General features: G+C 33.0%; 1 protein-coding gene across 14 annotated transcripts in view; it reads left to right on the top strand.

The window, feature by feature from the left end:
* The window catches only part of PCDH15 (protocadherin-related 15), a 1,021,780-nt gene that overhangs the window by 625,198 nt on the left and 381,667 nt on the right, over positions 1-14,915 (top strand). For 12 of the 14 annotated variants that reach the window (XM_011938778.1, XM_011938777.1, XM_011938779.1 and 9 more), the window contains one exon: positions 6,199-6,405. In XM_011938778.1, the coding sequence (XP_011794168.1) occupies positions 6,199-6,405 (207 nt within the window). Of the gene's footprint in view, positions 1-6,198; positions 6,406-12,288; positions 12,310-14,915 lie in introns of all 14 variants that reach the window. The other 2 variants (XM_011938775.1, XM_011938774.1) reach the window with 1 other exon arrangement.

Below are 14,915 nucleotides of genomic sequence, written 5' to 3'. Positions count from 1 at the left end.
CCCTCCATCCTTTATTCCCTCTTTTTCTTCCTCCCTCCCTCTTTTTTTTCTTTTCCTAAGACATCTAATGTTTGCAAAAATTGGCCAAGCAGGTTCTAAGAACTAGGTGTTAAAAGCTATAGTTCAGTAAGTAAAGCAAGTAAGTTAAATTAATAAATTAAAATGTGTTAACTGGAATGTAAGAGTACACACAGTCAAAATCATGCTAAAGTCCTCAATTTGCCTCATTCTGACAATAAAATGTATCTAAGCCATGTGTTAAGAGCAAAGTCACAACAAACATCTAATTCTTTAAGCCACTGTCCATTTAAAAAATCATATAAATAGGGCTTTTTGCATAAATATTGTATGTAAATGCATAAACTTTCTGGAAGATTATACGTTATTCTGTTTACAGCACCTTCCCTATAGAGATGGAATCATAATTGATGATTGAGGGGGCTGGGTGAGGTCCATTCATAAGACTGGTAAGAATGTGCATCAGTATCAATTACCAGTAGGGAAACTTGCAGATACCGCAAACCTTTAAAATGCATGAATAGAGACATTCTATCATCTAAGGTGTTCATGTTGTACATTCACATTAATTAATTTCTACTTTGTGTATGTTCACACACACACACACACACACACTGAAAAAAAATCCATAAATATCCATTGAATGGGAGTTAGAATGATGTCACATTCACTTAATTTTTTAAAAAACATTTAATGTAAAGCCTATTAAAATTAAAAATACAGAAAAGTAAAAATAAATCTATATTTGAACTTCTTCCATATACCAGGGATTGTCTGAAATTTTAGCAGTGAATGAAACAGATACATTTACAGTATTTATGCTCATGGAATTTAAAAATCTAATGAAAAATGAGGTTCAGAGTAATTACAAGAAAGGTTTAGGTTTTCAGTAGCATTGGATGATGGAATTTACTATACATGCAATATGATTATATTTCTATTTTTGCATGCTATAAATAAAGAAAAATATTTCATAAACTTATGACATTAGCCAAATTAAAATGTGGTACTACCTTAAATTTGAAAATTGCAATATTTATCTTTAATGTTTAAGTAGGGTAAGACCATAATTCGCTACATTGATATAAGACTTTTTTTTCATCTTAAGTTTACTAACAATATTTCTTGGCGTATATAATCTACTAATACTGTATTGTGAAATGAGAAGATGGGACTTCAAATTCAATTTTTAAAAAACTGGTTTTCACTTTTTTCACATCTATCACCTGAAGCAAGAGGTGACTTCAAGTTTCTTGTTTTCTGTACCTGTAAGTATGTAGCTGCCATTAAAGCGGGAAAGACCATGAGTACAGGAGGTTCGTGGAGGGTAATCAGAATTTCATTGTTGCAGGTATTTATATCTGAAATGTCTGTTAGATATTTAAGCAGTGTTATGAAGTACACAGCTGGATATGGATTGTGGAATTCAGAGGACAAGCCCGGGTTGGAGATTAAAATTAGGAGTCATAATAGTACTGACATTTTTAATGCTATGAGATTAGACTAGATGAGCAAGGGAGTGAGTATAAAGAAAAGATGAATACCACCTCATTTCTGGGCCACTCCAAAATTAAGAAGTAGGGGAGAAAATGGGAAACCACGAAAAGAGAATGAGAAAACATGGATAGTAAGATAGGAAGAGAACTGAGAAGGTGTTGCCATGAAAGGATAGTGAATAATGTTTAAATGCTGAAGATAGGTCAAGTAAGATAAGGACTGAAAATAAACATTGCTTTTAGCAATGTAAAAGGCACTGGTGATTTTGACAAAAGCAGCTGGCTTTGCGTGGCTGAGGCAAAAGTATGATTGAAGTGGATTTAAGAAAACTTGGGAGGGTGAGTACAGATGAAGGTGAGAACTTGAGATCTAAGAAGTGGGAGTTGAGCAATAAGAACACATGGACACAGGGAAGGGAACATCACACACTGGGACCTGTCAAGGGTGGGGGCCTAGGGAAGGGATAGCATTAGGAGAAATGCCTAATGTAGATGATGGGTTGTTGGGTGCAGCAAACCACCATGGAACGTGTATGCCTATGTAACAAACCTGCACGTTCTGCACGTGTATCCCAGAATTTAAAATACGAAAAAAAAAAAAAAAAAGGTGGGCTCTGTAGATGAACAATAAATAATTCCTGGAAAACATGATTTCTTTCTTCTATCCTATAATTTATTTAAATGATAAATAATTTGATAAGCTTTACCATTATCTTTTTTAAATTGTTGAATCTACTTGAAAAGTTTCATATTAGAGACTATGAAATTGTTAAATTGTTTGCCACTGGTTAGCAAGAACAAAGCTATTCTGTAGTCTCAGTCCTCCATTACAAGGTGCTCAGAAATTATCAGTATTTCTTTTTTTTTAATATTGAAAATGGTTTGTCTTTTTCAGTGTTTGCCTTCCAAAGTAAAAAAAAATAATGTGCTTTTTATACTTCATTATATTTTGGCTTTAGTTTTACTTTGGTCTCATTACTGAAAATGAGACCCATGCCTAGACTCTTTTCAAACAAAACCCTAGCATTTAAATATAATGTTTAACTCATGACCATAGACTCTGTAGATATAAATAAGGTTACCTTATGAAAGTAAATGATTTTTAAAATACCACCTTGTTTCAATTGAGCTGTTTTTAAAATATTTCTCATTTCATCCACCACGGATTTCAGGGGAACAGAATAATTCAGATTTTTGAGAACCCTTATTTATATTATATGGAAGAAAAGATAATTGGATCAGAGTTTTGATGCATGGACCCACTAAAGAGCAAAGTATATTATTATTATTATTATTATTGTTGTTGTTTAAATTCAACATTTGAACTCCTACTTAACAGAAGTATTTATCACAATATTTTTTCCTACTACTCATTTGTCTGCTCTATCTTGCTTTTCAATATTCATTTGCATTCTATAAATTTGAGAAATATTTGAGGAATCTTCCTGTGTAGACTCTTAAAAATCGGGAGACCTGAGTCTAGCTAGGCCCATGCTCTGTATGTTACTTACAACCTATGTGGCCTTGAATATAAAACTAACCTTTCTTTTTTTCCATCAGTTCAAAAATATACATTTTCACATCTGGACAGATAAATGACATAAAGAAAGTGGGCTTTGGAGACAGATATCTGGTTAGCAAATTGAAACACCTCAAATAAAATATGCAATAGCAATCCAAAAATATTAATCATTATTAACACTAAACTAGTATTAGAGTAAAAATAGTCAGAACCTTTATATGTTATTTCTGTAGATATGAGGAAGTTAAGAATTAGATTATTTTCATAGATCTAATTTGAATTTTATTTCTCTTTTCATTGAATCACTTTGTTTTCATCATGCAAATAATACATATTTTTACTAGCTTCACAGTTGGCAGTAAAAACTAACAACATATGATCTGAATGTAAAATGTAAGCTTATTTCATTATTATACAATTTTGCTTTTTTCATCCTCCTCACCACCTATATATATTGTTTGTGTTTGTGTGTGTTCATTGGGGAAAGAGGAAAAATTATAGAATTTATGACTTTTCAAAGCACTATTTTGTCCTGGATATGACATGCTGGTTATTAGAATAATTAGATCTAAAAGAAAGAGAGAGATAAAAGAAGAGAGAAAAATATCTGTTCACAGTGCTTTGCAGGTATGAACTGCTCTGAGCCTGTAAGAGTGAAGCAGAGGATTCCTGCTTAAATCATTTCAGGGTCATTGGGTTGGATGCCCATATGGACCAATTAGTTTTAAACAGTGAAAAAACAATGTTTTCCAGGCATAGACTGTACCTCTTGCCCTGGTCAGCTGTCTCCAGAAAGTCTGATATATGCCACAGAGGGAACTCCTAAAAGAACACCCATGGCTCAGCACAAATTAATCACAACTGCTAGATGCAGAAAGACCTCATCCATACTGATGGTGTTAGCAGCATGCCTGCTTATGTGCAATGGATACATAATCCCAGACAGGGCCAAACATTATTCCAGTACTGTTCTTCTTAATGCAGAGCAGGATCTCAAAGCATTATGTGCCATGGACTAATTGGACATTCTGCTGCCAAATGAAAAGTTAAATGCATAAGAAAACCTATGTAATATTACTAAGAAAATGTAGCATATTATTTAATTAGAGATATCAATATATTAAAAATCAAATATAAGGTTTTTAATCAATGCATGATGTGACATTACCTCCCTATGGGTTTAATTACCATAATTTCACATTAGTAATTGGCATAAATAATATTTCAACAAATCTTCAATATAAATAATATGAAGGAAAATATGTTGTGATATTTCTTGGTGAAAAGTCAGCAATCCCTAACAATATCACTGTAGTTTGTTACCTACCTTTTTAACAGATGAAAATGTTAAATTATTATTAGAAGGAAGTGAAAAATTGTCTTTTCGAGACCGAATTTCTTTCCTCACGTTTTAACAGAGATCTCTAGCTGAGCTACTTATAAAGTACTGTCACTGTCTGTCTAGAAAAGCACACTAGAGTTTAATATCAAATATTTTATTTTCATTTTAATTGATTTCAAAATACAACTATTTTTACAATGGGGAAAACATAGCAACAAAAATTAAAGACAGAGTTTGAATTCATTTTAATAAATGTACATGCTATTAAATTATATCCATGTTTTCTCATAAAAGTTGGAGGAGATTTTCTAGAAGTCAGTTGTGATGAACTCTTCCTTTAAATTAAACCTTCCAATACACATATAATAAAATATATGTATTTTTAAAAACAGAAAGTCTATGGATAGCATTTTCCTATTCACAGCATATCATGCAGAGATTTTCTAAGAAAATGTATCAGAAATAGAAATTTTTATCAATTTATTAAACTTAATGGGAGAAAGAAAGAAAATTTCTATGTAAGAATATTAATTTTACTTGAAAAACATTTCTAGTTAAATAATACTGAAATTCCACAGTTTCTATAATATTACAGTTAAATGTATTATTTCTGTTCTTTTAGGAAGCTTTTGGGGACGTTCAGTGGGCAATAAATATAACTTCAATCTATTAATTTTATATAGAATTATGAATTATTTGGGAATTGTCTACGTTTCTTTAGGCTGCAATAACAAAACACCATAAGCTGGATGGCTTATAAACAAGGAACATTTATTTTTCACAGTCCTGGAGGCTGGAAATTCCAAGAGTAAGACACTTGGTTTCCGGTGAGGGCCCACTTCCTCATAGAGGGTGCTACCTTCTTACTGTGTTCTCACGTGGTGTGAGGCAGGGAAAAGGAGCTCTCTGGACCCTTTTCTATAAGGGCATTAACCCCATTAATGAAGGCTCCGCCCTCACCACCTTACCACCTTCCAAATGCCACACCTCTTAATATCATCACCTTTGAGATGAAAATTTAAATTGAAGAATTTGGGGGGTACAACAGCATTCAGACCACAGCAGAGATTTAAACGTTAGTGTAAAATGGGAAGACACAGAAGAGACAAAGTCTAGACGTATAGTTCTTTATTTGTGTTATTTTTTTTCTGTCTTTTATTTAAATATTATATCAACAGTACACTCAAGTATCTCCATTTGTAATTTTCTGACTGAATGTATTTAAACACAATTACCTCTCCTACTGTATTCAATAAAAATTACAATAATTTGGCCGGGCGCAGTGGCTCAGGTCTGTCATCCCAGCACTTTGTGAGGCCCAGGCGAGCAGACCACGAGGTCAGGAGATGGAGACCATCCTGGCTAACACGGTGAAACCCCGTCTCTACTAAAAATACGAAATATTAACTGGACGTCGTGGCGGGCACCTGTAGTCCCAGCTACTCGGGAGGCTGAGGCAGGAGAATGGCGTGAACCTGGGAGGCGGAGCTTTCAGTGAGCCTGCAACGCACCACCGCGTTCCAGCCTGGGCGACACAGCAAGACTCCATCTCAAAAAAAAAAAAAAAGAAAAAAAAATTAAATAATTGATTACAGTGAATTTTTGAAATATACACTGGGTTTTAAAACAGAAGGCTGAAGCAATTAAGCCTCTCTGGATTTTCATTTCCTCATTTATATTTTCTAAAGGCCCTTTAAAGTATTTTTTCCTCATGTAATGATATTAGTTAAAAAGAGAATCCTATATATTGCATGAAAAGTGAAACTCCAAAAAGATAGCATAACATGTACTTTTTAAATCTCTTTTCTTTTTAATTTCAGGCTGAACAAGACAATGGTCATCCTCTTCCTGCCTTTGCCAGTCTACACATTGAAATACTGGATGAAAACAATCAAAGCCCATATTTTACAATGCCCAGTTACCAAGGCTATATCCTGGAATCTGCCCCAGTGGGAGCAACCATTTCGGACAGTCTCAATTTGACCTCACCTTTAAGAATAGTAGCTCTGGACAAGGACATAGAAGATGTAAGTTAAATACATATTTTGCTCTTGTTTTTGTAACAAATCTCATGTTATATTTCCATTAATGGGAAATATGACAAAGATACGGCTACATAAACTAGAGAAGAGAGAATTAAGTCACCATAAGTGAGTTTTAGTATTATAATTTAATTCTAAAGCAAGGATATTTTTTAAAAGTATCTTTGAATTCAATAACTATTCCTTTTCAGCTTACAGATATTCAGTATACATAAGAAAATGAATGTTTTACTTGATGTTTATTAAACGACGAGGGCAATATTTTTATTAACATATGTTGAGAACTGTTTCATATAATTGCTGATAAAGCAAAAATAATGGTGTTACTGCATGAGTAAAAAATCATGAAAGCACCCCTAGATTGTGATTCTGAGAGTCTTTTCTTCAAGTCTGAGGGCATCATTATGAAATAAAATATATTTGAGGCAGCTGACCCTATCATAATTCTGCCAGTGACTGTGTGGATGCTAACACTTCACACATCATTGTCCTTTGTTTTTCTGGCACTCACACTATTTACATGAGTGGGAAATGGTCCAGGCTGAGCAAATCAGAACACTTTACCTCCTTAGCCAGAGTCAATGTTATAAAGGGACAGAAAATCTATACCAGGCTAGCCAGAATCCTCCCGGGAATTTAAAATGGAGAACAGAAGGGCTGAAAGACTTTGGCATCATGTATTAGAGAAGTGGAAATGAATCTGAGGCCTTTGTAGCCACATTTGCTGACATCATGAGAAAGCCAGTTATCAGTGGGAGAGAATGAAGCCTGAGAGATACACACAGAAAAGAGAATCCCATTGAGTCTCTGTCTTTTAAATTGTAAGTTCCCCAGAGGTATTCTAATTCCCAAAGATTTTCCTTTGAGTTTGTGAACTACCACAGTATCCTCACCGCAAAAATATGTATACATATGTTTTGTGTATATATAGAGGGAGATATATAGATATATACACAGGTATACATACACAGAGATAGATAGATATAGATATAGATAGATATAAATATATACACAGGTATACATACACACACACATACATATATATTCTTACTTGCTGTTTTATATTTATATATATAAAACAGCAAGTAAGAAATTCAACTGTGTTTGGATTATAAACATACCTATTTGTAAAAGATAGTTGTATTTCTTTTTTTTTTTTTTTTTTTTTTTAATCTTTCCTGGTCTTTCACATTTAGTGTCTTCTTAAACCATATATATAAAAAGATATAGTTTTAACAATATCTAGCTGTCACTGAGTTTTCAGTACATGTCAAACAATACAGTAAATACTTTTTTCTTGCATTAATTCCCTTAAATCTCACAACAAACATAATAGATGCAATTATCCTTATCTCTGAAAGAGACATTAAAGCTAGTTTAAATGCCTTACCATGATCAGAGAGTTAGTAAACAGTAGAGATGGACCTTAAACCAAGGTTTATGGAAACCAGAGTTCTCAATTTTAAGCACTCTATATTTTATATACTTTGATCATAGTCTGACTATAATGATAGCTGAAGAATGCTGTAGGTTCTTTTCCTAGAAAAGTGAACACATTAATCCATACACAGTTTCATATGCCATTCAAGAGAACTTAGGGATTCTCTGACGTATAGTGAGTTTCATGAATCACAGGAAAAAAGTCTTTACTGAATCCCCACTAGAAAACAAGTAAAGTCACCTTAATAACATTAATCCAGGCTGAGCAAATATAGTTTGTAGATCTAATAATATCCCACAAATTTTAGTGCAGATTTTGCTTTTCAGTTGAATACATACTCATATTTGAAGTAGTGACTAATCAACTTGAAAGTGTACGACAGCTTAGGTCATACCTTAATAGATATGTGGTTAGACAAATATTAATTTATCTTAATAGATAGGTGGTTAGAAAAATGTAAATCTTAAAGTTATGTAGTTTTAAGTTTACATGATAGCAAAATTTATGTATTTATACTTTCTCAGTGTGTTCATAATATCTAATGGTTACACACTAAGCCATATGTTTGCCTATGTGTCCCCGTACTTGTCTGGATTGTCTGTTCACTTCTAAATTACAAATGTTAAAATTGTGTTCCAAGTAACTTTGTAAAACACACTAGTACTCGCAGGGCATTGATGAAATAAAGTGGAGAGAGCTCAGGGTTCTAAAACCTTTGAGGAACGCTACTTATAATTCAACTCTTGGAGATTTACCGTGCCAGTTAGTCTGTGACATGCTCTGAGGTGTTTTTAAGGTATGTCTTCTTGGGGGCTTGGGCTTTGGATTTAGACAGATCTTGACTTGACTCCTGGTTCCGTCATTTAATAGCTGTATAACATTGTGAGTTTCATACTCATCAGGTACCCCCTCTTGTCCAGTCATCTATATGGTAGCAATCATTGCTGCCTTGGCATGTGTCTTTTGTTGGGACTGGCAGGAAAGGGCATGGAGAGAAAATTTCCCTGAAATGATGCCATGTACATGGAGAGTGACATGCTTCATAACTATTGTAAAAGTGCAAAGAAATTAATCAGTATAGCTGATCATTTGTTTATTACTTAGACTCACCCTCTTTCTAAAATAATCTATGGTGAGTGACTGTCATCAGGTGTTTAGAGAGTGAACAATTGTGCCTAGTCCCCTAGTAATAAAAGTTTTAAAAATATCATATGTAGTTTCTGTATATAAAATATAAATAAGCTCATAGAATATTAGAAATAGTTTAAACTTCCAATGCTATATGAAATCCTCTCCTAAAACCCATTTCCCAGAAATTGATAGATGTTTTATTATGGTATGCAACCTAGAAACCTAGAAGTCTTGCTTGATTTTTATGTTTTATTTATTCACCACAACTAAGAAATCATCTAGATCTTCCTATTTTGTCCCCGAATTATTTATTTAATCTCTTTTCTTCTCTCTGTCCTTATAAGCATCACCTTATTGGTCTGTTGTTAGAATTACTTCCTGATGTTCTTGTTCTCTTGATTTTGTACTCAAATCTATCTTCTGCAGGGCCATTAGAGTGATTTATTCAAAAGCTCAAATCTAACATGTGACTATAACCTTCGTTCCTCCCTCCCTCTCTTCTTTCTTTCTCTTTTCTTTTCTTTTTTCTTTTCTTTTCTTTCTTTCCTTGTCTGTCTCTTTTTCTTTCTTTGTCTTTCTCCTCCCTTCCTTCCTTCCTTCGTTTTTTTCTTTCTTTTTCTTTCTTTCTTCGTTTCCTTCCTTCCTTCCTTTCTTTTTCTTTCTTTTTCTTTCTTTCTTCCCTTCCTTCCTTCCTTCCTTCCTTCCTTCCTTCCTTCCTTCCTTCCTTCCTTCCTTCCCTCTTTCCTTCTTCTTTGTTTTCTTTTTCTTTCTTTCCTTTCTTTTGACAGAGTCTCTTTCTGTCACCCAGGCTGGAGTGCAGCATCATGATCCAGGCTCTCACTGCAACCTCTGCCTCCCTGGTTCAGTGATTCTCCCACTTCAGCCTCCAGAGTAGCTGGGATTACAGGCTTGTACCAACATGCCCAGCTAATTTTTTTGTTTGTTTGTTTGCATTTTTACTAGAGACAGGGTTTCACCATTTTGGCCAGGTTGGTCTGGAACTCCTGACTTCAAGTGATCCACCCACCTCGCTGGGATTTACAGGCATGAACCATGGCATCTGGCCCACATTTCTATCTGATATAGTTTTATGACACTTATTCCTCTAGAGAAGAAATTTAAGCTCAGGCAGTTTTCTGTATCTTGATACCTGAACATGTTTGCAGCCTGAATCTTGGAAATTTCCTAATTCACCTATAATATTTGGCAACTGCTATTAGTTTCCTGCATGTGCCAAGCTACATCTTGTCTAATTATGTTTGCTCATTACATGTTCTAGGCTTTGAAATCTTTCATCTGTTGCACAGACTAGCTTGGATAACATACTCAGTGTTTAGAGCTCACCTCAAGCATTCCTTCATTCAAGAATCTTTCCACAGTATTCATTATCCAATTTTAGTTGCATGCCCCACTCAGTGCATTTCTCTAATTCTATACTTCCAACTTGAAAATAATGTCTTTCTCCCTCATGAGTTTACATCTGTTCAGAATAGGTCCTATATCTTAGCAACTTTTGTATCCTGAAAATCTAACACAGTTTCCAGCACTTAATAGGGTTTAGGAACTCTTCAATAAGCTCATAAATCCAGTCATTATTGAATTAATGAGGATATCTAATATATGCTTCAAAAATCCTAATGATGTTGCATTAAATATTTCACATGGTGGCCCATCCCATGTCTGAACAAATCTAATTCTTAGAAAACTGTTCCTCATACTGAGTTGAAACCAGTTTTCTTGTAATTCATCCATTATTCCTTAAAACTTCCATTTGCTCACACACAAAATAAATCTATGAAATAGTCATTCATATATTAGAAGGTGGATTTATGTCCTGATTCGTCTGTTTTTTACAGACTGAGCACCTTTTATTTTTATAAAGTAAGTTAGTTCATTTCTGGGATTTTCAAAATATCTGTATTATCAAAAGAAAACTTTAAAGCCTTTTTAGTTTATGGGCATGAATTTTACTACAAGGTAAAATCATGCCACTTTCCGCTGAGTGTGGTGGCTCACTCTTGTAATCCCAGCACTTTGGGAGGGTGAGGCTGGAGGATTGCTTGAGGCCAGGAGTTCCAGACCAGTCTCGGCTACATGCGGAGATGCAGTCTTTACAAAAATAAACAAAAAACTTAGCCAGGCATGGTGGTTCATGCTTATAGTCTCACTAATTGGGAGGCTGAGGCAGAAGGATCACTTGAGCCCACTAGTTTGAGGCTGCAGTGAGCCACGATTGCACTACTGCACTGCGGACTAGATGACAAATTGGGAACCTAACAACAAAATAAAACAAAATCCTGTTGCTTTTGAGTGTCAGAATTAGTGACAATACTCATTATAGGGATAAACTCTGTGAGAGAGAGAGCATACCACCTCATACAATATCAGCATAGTATTAGAGATTAAGCCTCAAATGTAAAAGTGAAAGTTGTCATTGCAAGGGTGGGCTCTCAAGAGTTACTTCAAACATAGCTATTCCAGATGGTAAATGCCAAGAAGGGGATAAGTTTGGGTCCATTTGCTTAAAATTTAGGTTGCGTTTTTCCCTTTAATTTAGTGGAAAGTGAAGTCATGTTTTAAGAAACAGTAGCCAGGAATGTGAGTTGTGATAGTATTCACAGTGTAGATTTTAAGTAAGAAAGAACCCCAAGGGCCACAGTAATACTGAAAAGAAAGGAAAGAAAAATATTTGCACCAGTGTGCCTTTTTTATAGCTGTACAGATGTATTCACATACATATATATATATATACACACACACACACGCATGTATACATATATGAATCATATCGGTTTATACAGTATGCATTTTAGGGTACTTGTACTACATCATAATTTCAAAATAACCCACAATATAAGTAGAATAGGTAAGGCACAAGGTTTTAAGAGACGTATCTGAGTCCACCAGGTTTTCAGTGTCAGAGATGCTAAAAATTGATTATTGAATTCTGATCGTAAAAAAATGACAAGGAATAATAATCAATAAAGATTACCCATTTGGCTTGTAAAAAGATACTTATTAATTTTTAATTTCATATAAATTTGTTCCCCTGCATAGTTACTTTAATATAAAGAGGTATCTTGGATATTTAATTCAATATACTCATAAAGCAGTGTTTATACACTTCATAAATATTGTTATTCCATTATATGTGGGTCACAATACTAATAGAATAACTGTATACTCTGAAAACGGTTGTCAATCTAGTGTGCTGGAAGTGGTTTGCTTTTTCTTCATATGTGCGGTTGTGATCATTTACATTTACAATATTTATTTCATGTTTAATTTGCATATAGGTTCCACCCAGTGGAGTTCCTGTAGGTACTAGGTGTTAAGCTTGTGATTGTTCTTTTGTTAATTGCTGTGGTTCATTTCCTTGTTCTTTTTCCTCTTCACTAAAACATGTAGCTTTTACTTCATTATCATTTATAAGGATATTTTCAAATACTTTATATAAATTTAAATATACTTTATTGGTTTAAAATTTAAAAATATTTTAAAGTTAAAAAAGGTAAAAATATTTATATAATCTATTGGTTATAATACTATGAAATTTTGTAAAATCCAAATTTAATTGTCAACTGAGACAAAGACTGCTTAATTACTAATGTTTACTCAGTCCACAACAAGTATTGATGTTTCATCATGGCATTCTTTGTAAAACATTGTAAATTTGAAATTGAATTTTTTTGAACTACTCAGGCAACTACTATCAAGTAATTAAAACTGGCTGAGGAGATAATTTCTTTTTTGTCATTTTTCTCTTATACTTTGTCATCTATATGTATGCTTATATATATGCATACATATATATGTGTACATGTCTATACATGGCTGTGTTGTATGTGCCTATATATGTGCATGCATATAGTCTTATTTGTTTGTGATATATTTATTCCCATTAGAAACCCCAAGTTGGTGTTTAAACAGTAGACTCTCATATTTGAACATAGTTTTATATGATAGAATGCTTGCTTATTTTGCATTCATTTGTTTGTTTACCCATGTGTTTGCATGTGCATTTACTTTTGCATTTTTTTCTGTTTTTATGTGTGCATGTCAGAGCTTATTTTATCCTCTCAAAAAATAAGATGCAGATAAGTGAATTAATATATCATACTTTTGGTATATACTGCATGGATAATTTAGGTTAAAATAAATATTACCTAATATCAGGGGAAACTAATATTTTTTAATCAACTCTCTGTGTACTTATTGATTTAACACTGAAATCCATTTTAAATAAACTTATAGACACGACAGCTACCTAAATTCTACTACCTCTATTGGAATATTAAGCCAGAGCATTATTTGTCCATATACATCCCAGTCTATGAAACTTATAAGCTATTAACTCTAACATGATTAAGAGAGTTGCAAATATACAAGTGTTGACTCAACTTACTCTTTAGGAATTGCAAAATTCAAATATATTTGTGAAATTCAAACTGTTATCAGAATGCAGCTTGACAAGAAGGAATTTAAGTTTACAAAGAGATTTAGAGATGGATATTTGCACATTGTTTCTTACCAAAAATTTGATATGCCTTTCTTGTGAAGAGTAGCAAAGCCTTTAACTGTAAATAATGTCAATCAAAACAATAGGTTAGTTGGTACTGATATGTATCTATTAACATTTTATGTTGATATTACATAAAATTTTCATAAAACTCAAAATGATAAGCTGTAATATTTGGAACATAAATATATACACAACATTTGAAACTTGCACTGTCTTTAAAAATGAATCTAAATTATTAAACATTGAGTGACAAATTGTAGAACATTTCCAAATCTGGCTTCCTAAATTTTTGTACTTAATACGAGGATATTTACCAATAGCATTTATATTTAAGATTATTATTTTAAATATACATAAATGTAAATGTTATATTTTGATCAGAGATTAACTATATAAAACATATTAGAATGAACTATAATATGCCATGTATAGTGCTAGCTTTCTGTGATACATTATCTTCTTCATAAGAAACAAATACACTGTAGTTCTGGAAAATATTATCTTTAGCTAGTTATTATAAAACTACTCAAGAAACTGAGACAGTTAAATTAACAAAAGGTCTTTAATGTTTCTGGTTATCCAATATGAGGACGTCTATTTATGGAGTATTGATGTGTGCATTATCTTCAAGTGAAAAGCATTTCGCAAACAAAACCTTTAGATTTTCTTGAAAGTGGTAAAATGTAAGTGCTGTTTGTGACACAAACATATTATACTACAGTCACATTTGGATGCACTAGTTCACAACTCAATACTTATTGAAATATTGCATTATCAAAATACTTGACACAAAAATGCTTAAAAAGATGTGGTGAAGATATGAGTTAATAAACCTAACAAATTTATTAACAGAGGTTACAGTTGAAAGGAAGAAAATAAATTGAGAGAGAATTAAGGTATAAAGGAAGTAGAGAATGATGGAAAGATTTGATCAAAAGGAACAAAGTAAATATTTGGTAAACAAGGTGGATAGCAAAACTTCCACAGCTTGCATTTCGGGTTTAAAGGTCCGAATAAATTAAGGCATGCCAGATGGCACTATTAGTGGTACATTTAGAGAAGTGTATATGTACTTAAAAGCCCAGTGATTAGGTAAATCCAGGATAAACACAAAACAAATGGCAGATATTCATACTTAAGAGTTTCTTTGACTGAAACTGCATGTTAACTAAAACTTTTTATCAACTCTAAAGTAATAATTGAATTTAATCACAATTCACTCTCAAGTGTAATATAAAAATCCTTAAAATATCATTTAAAATTGACATCTGCATTTTCTAATTGACTTCTATAAATAAATTATTTATTTGTAAAATTAACTAACATGTTAGATTTTTTAGAATATCCCACTTTCTAGCTATACTGAGTAACTGGATTCATGATACTGAAATAGAAACAACT

Source organism: Colobus angolensis, unplaced genomic scaffold (assembly GCF_000951035.1).
Source record: "Colobus angolensis palliatus isolate OR3802 unplaced genomic scaffold, Cang.pa_1.0 Scaffold177, whole genome shotgun sequence".
NCBI lineage: Eukaryota > Metazoa > Chordata > Mammalia > Primates > Cercopithecidae > Colobus > Colobus angolensis.
Note: the sequence above shows the minus strand (reverse complement) of the source record. Positions and strands in the feature narration are given on the sequence as shown.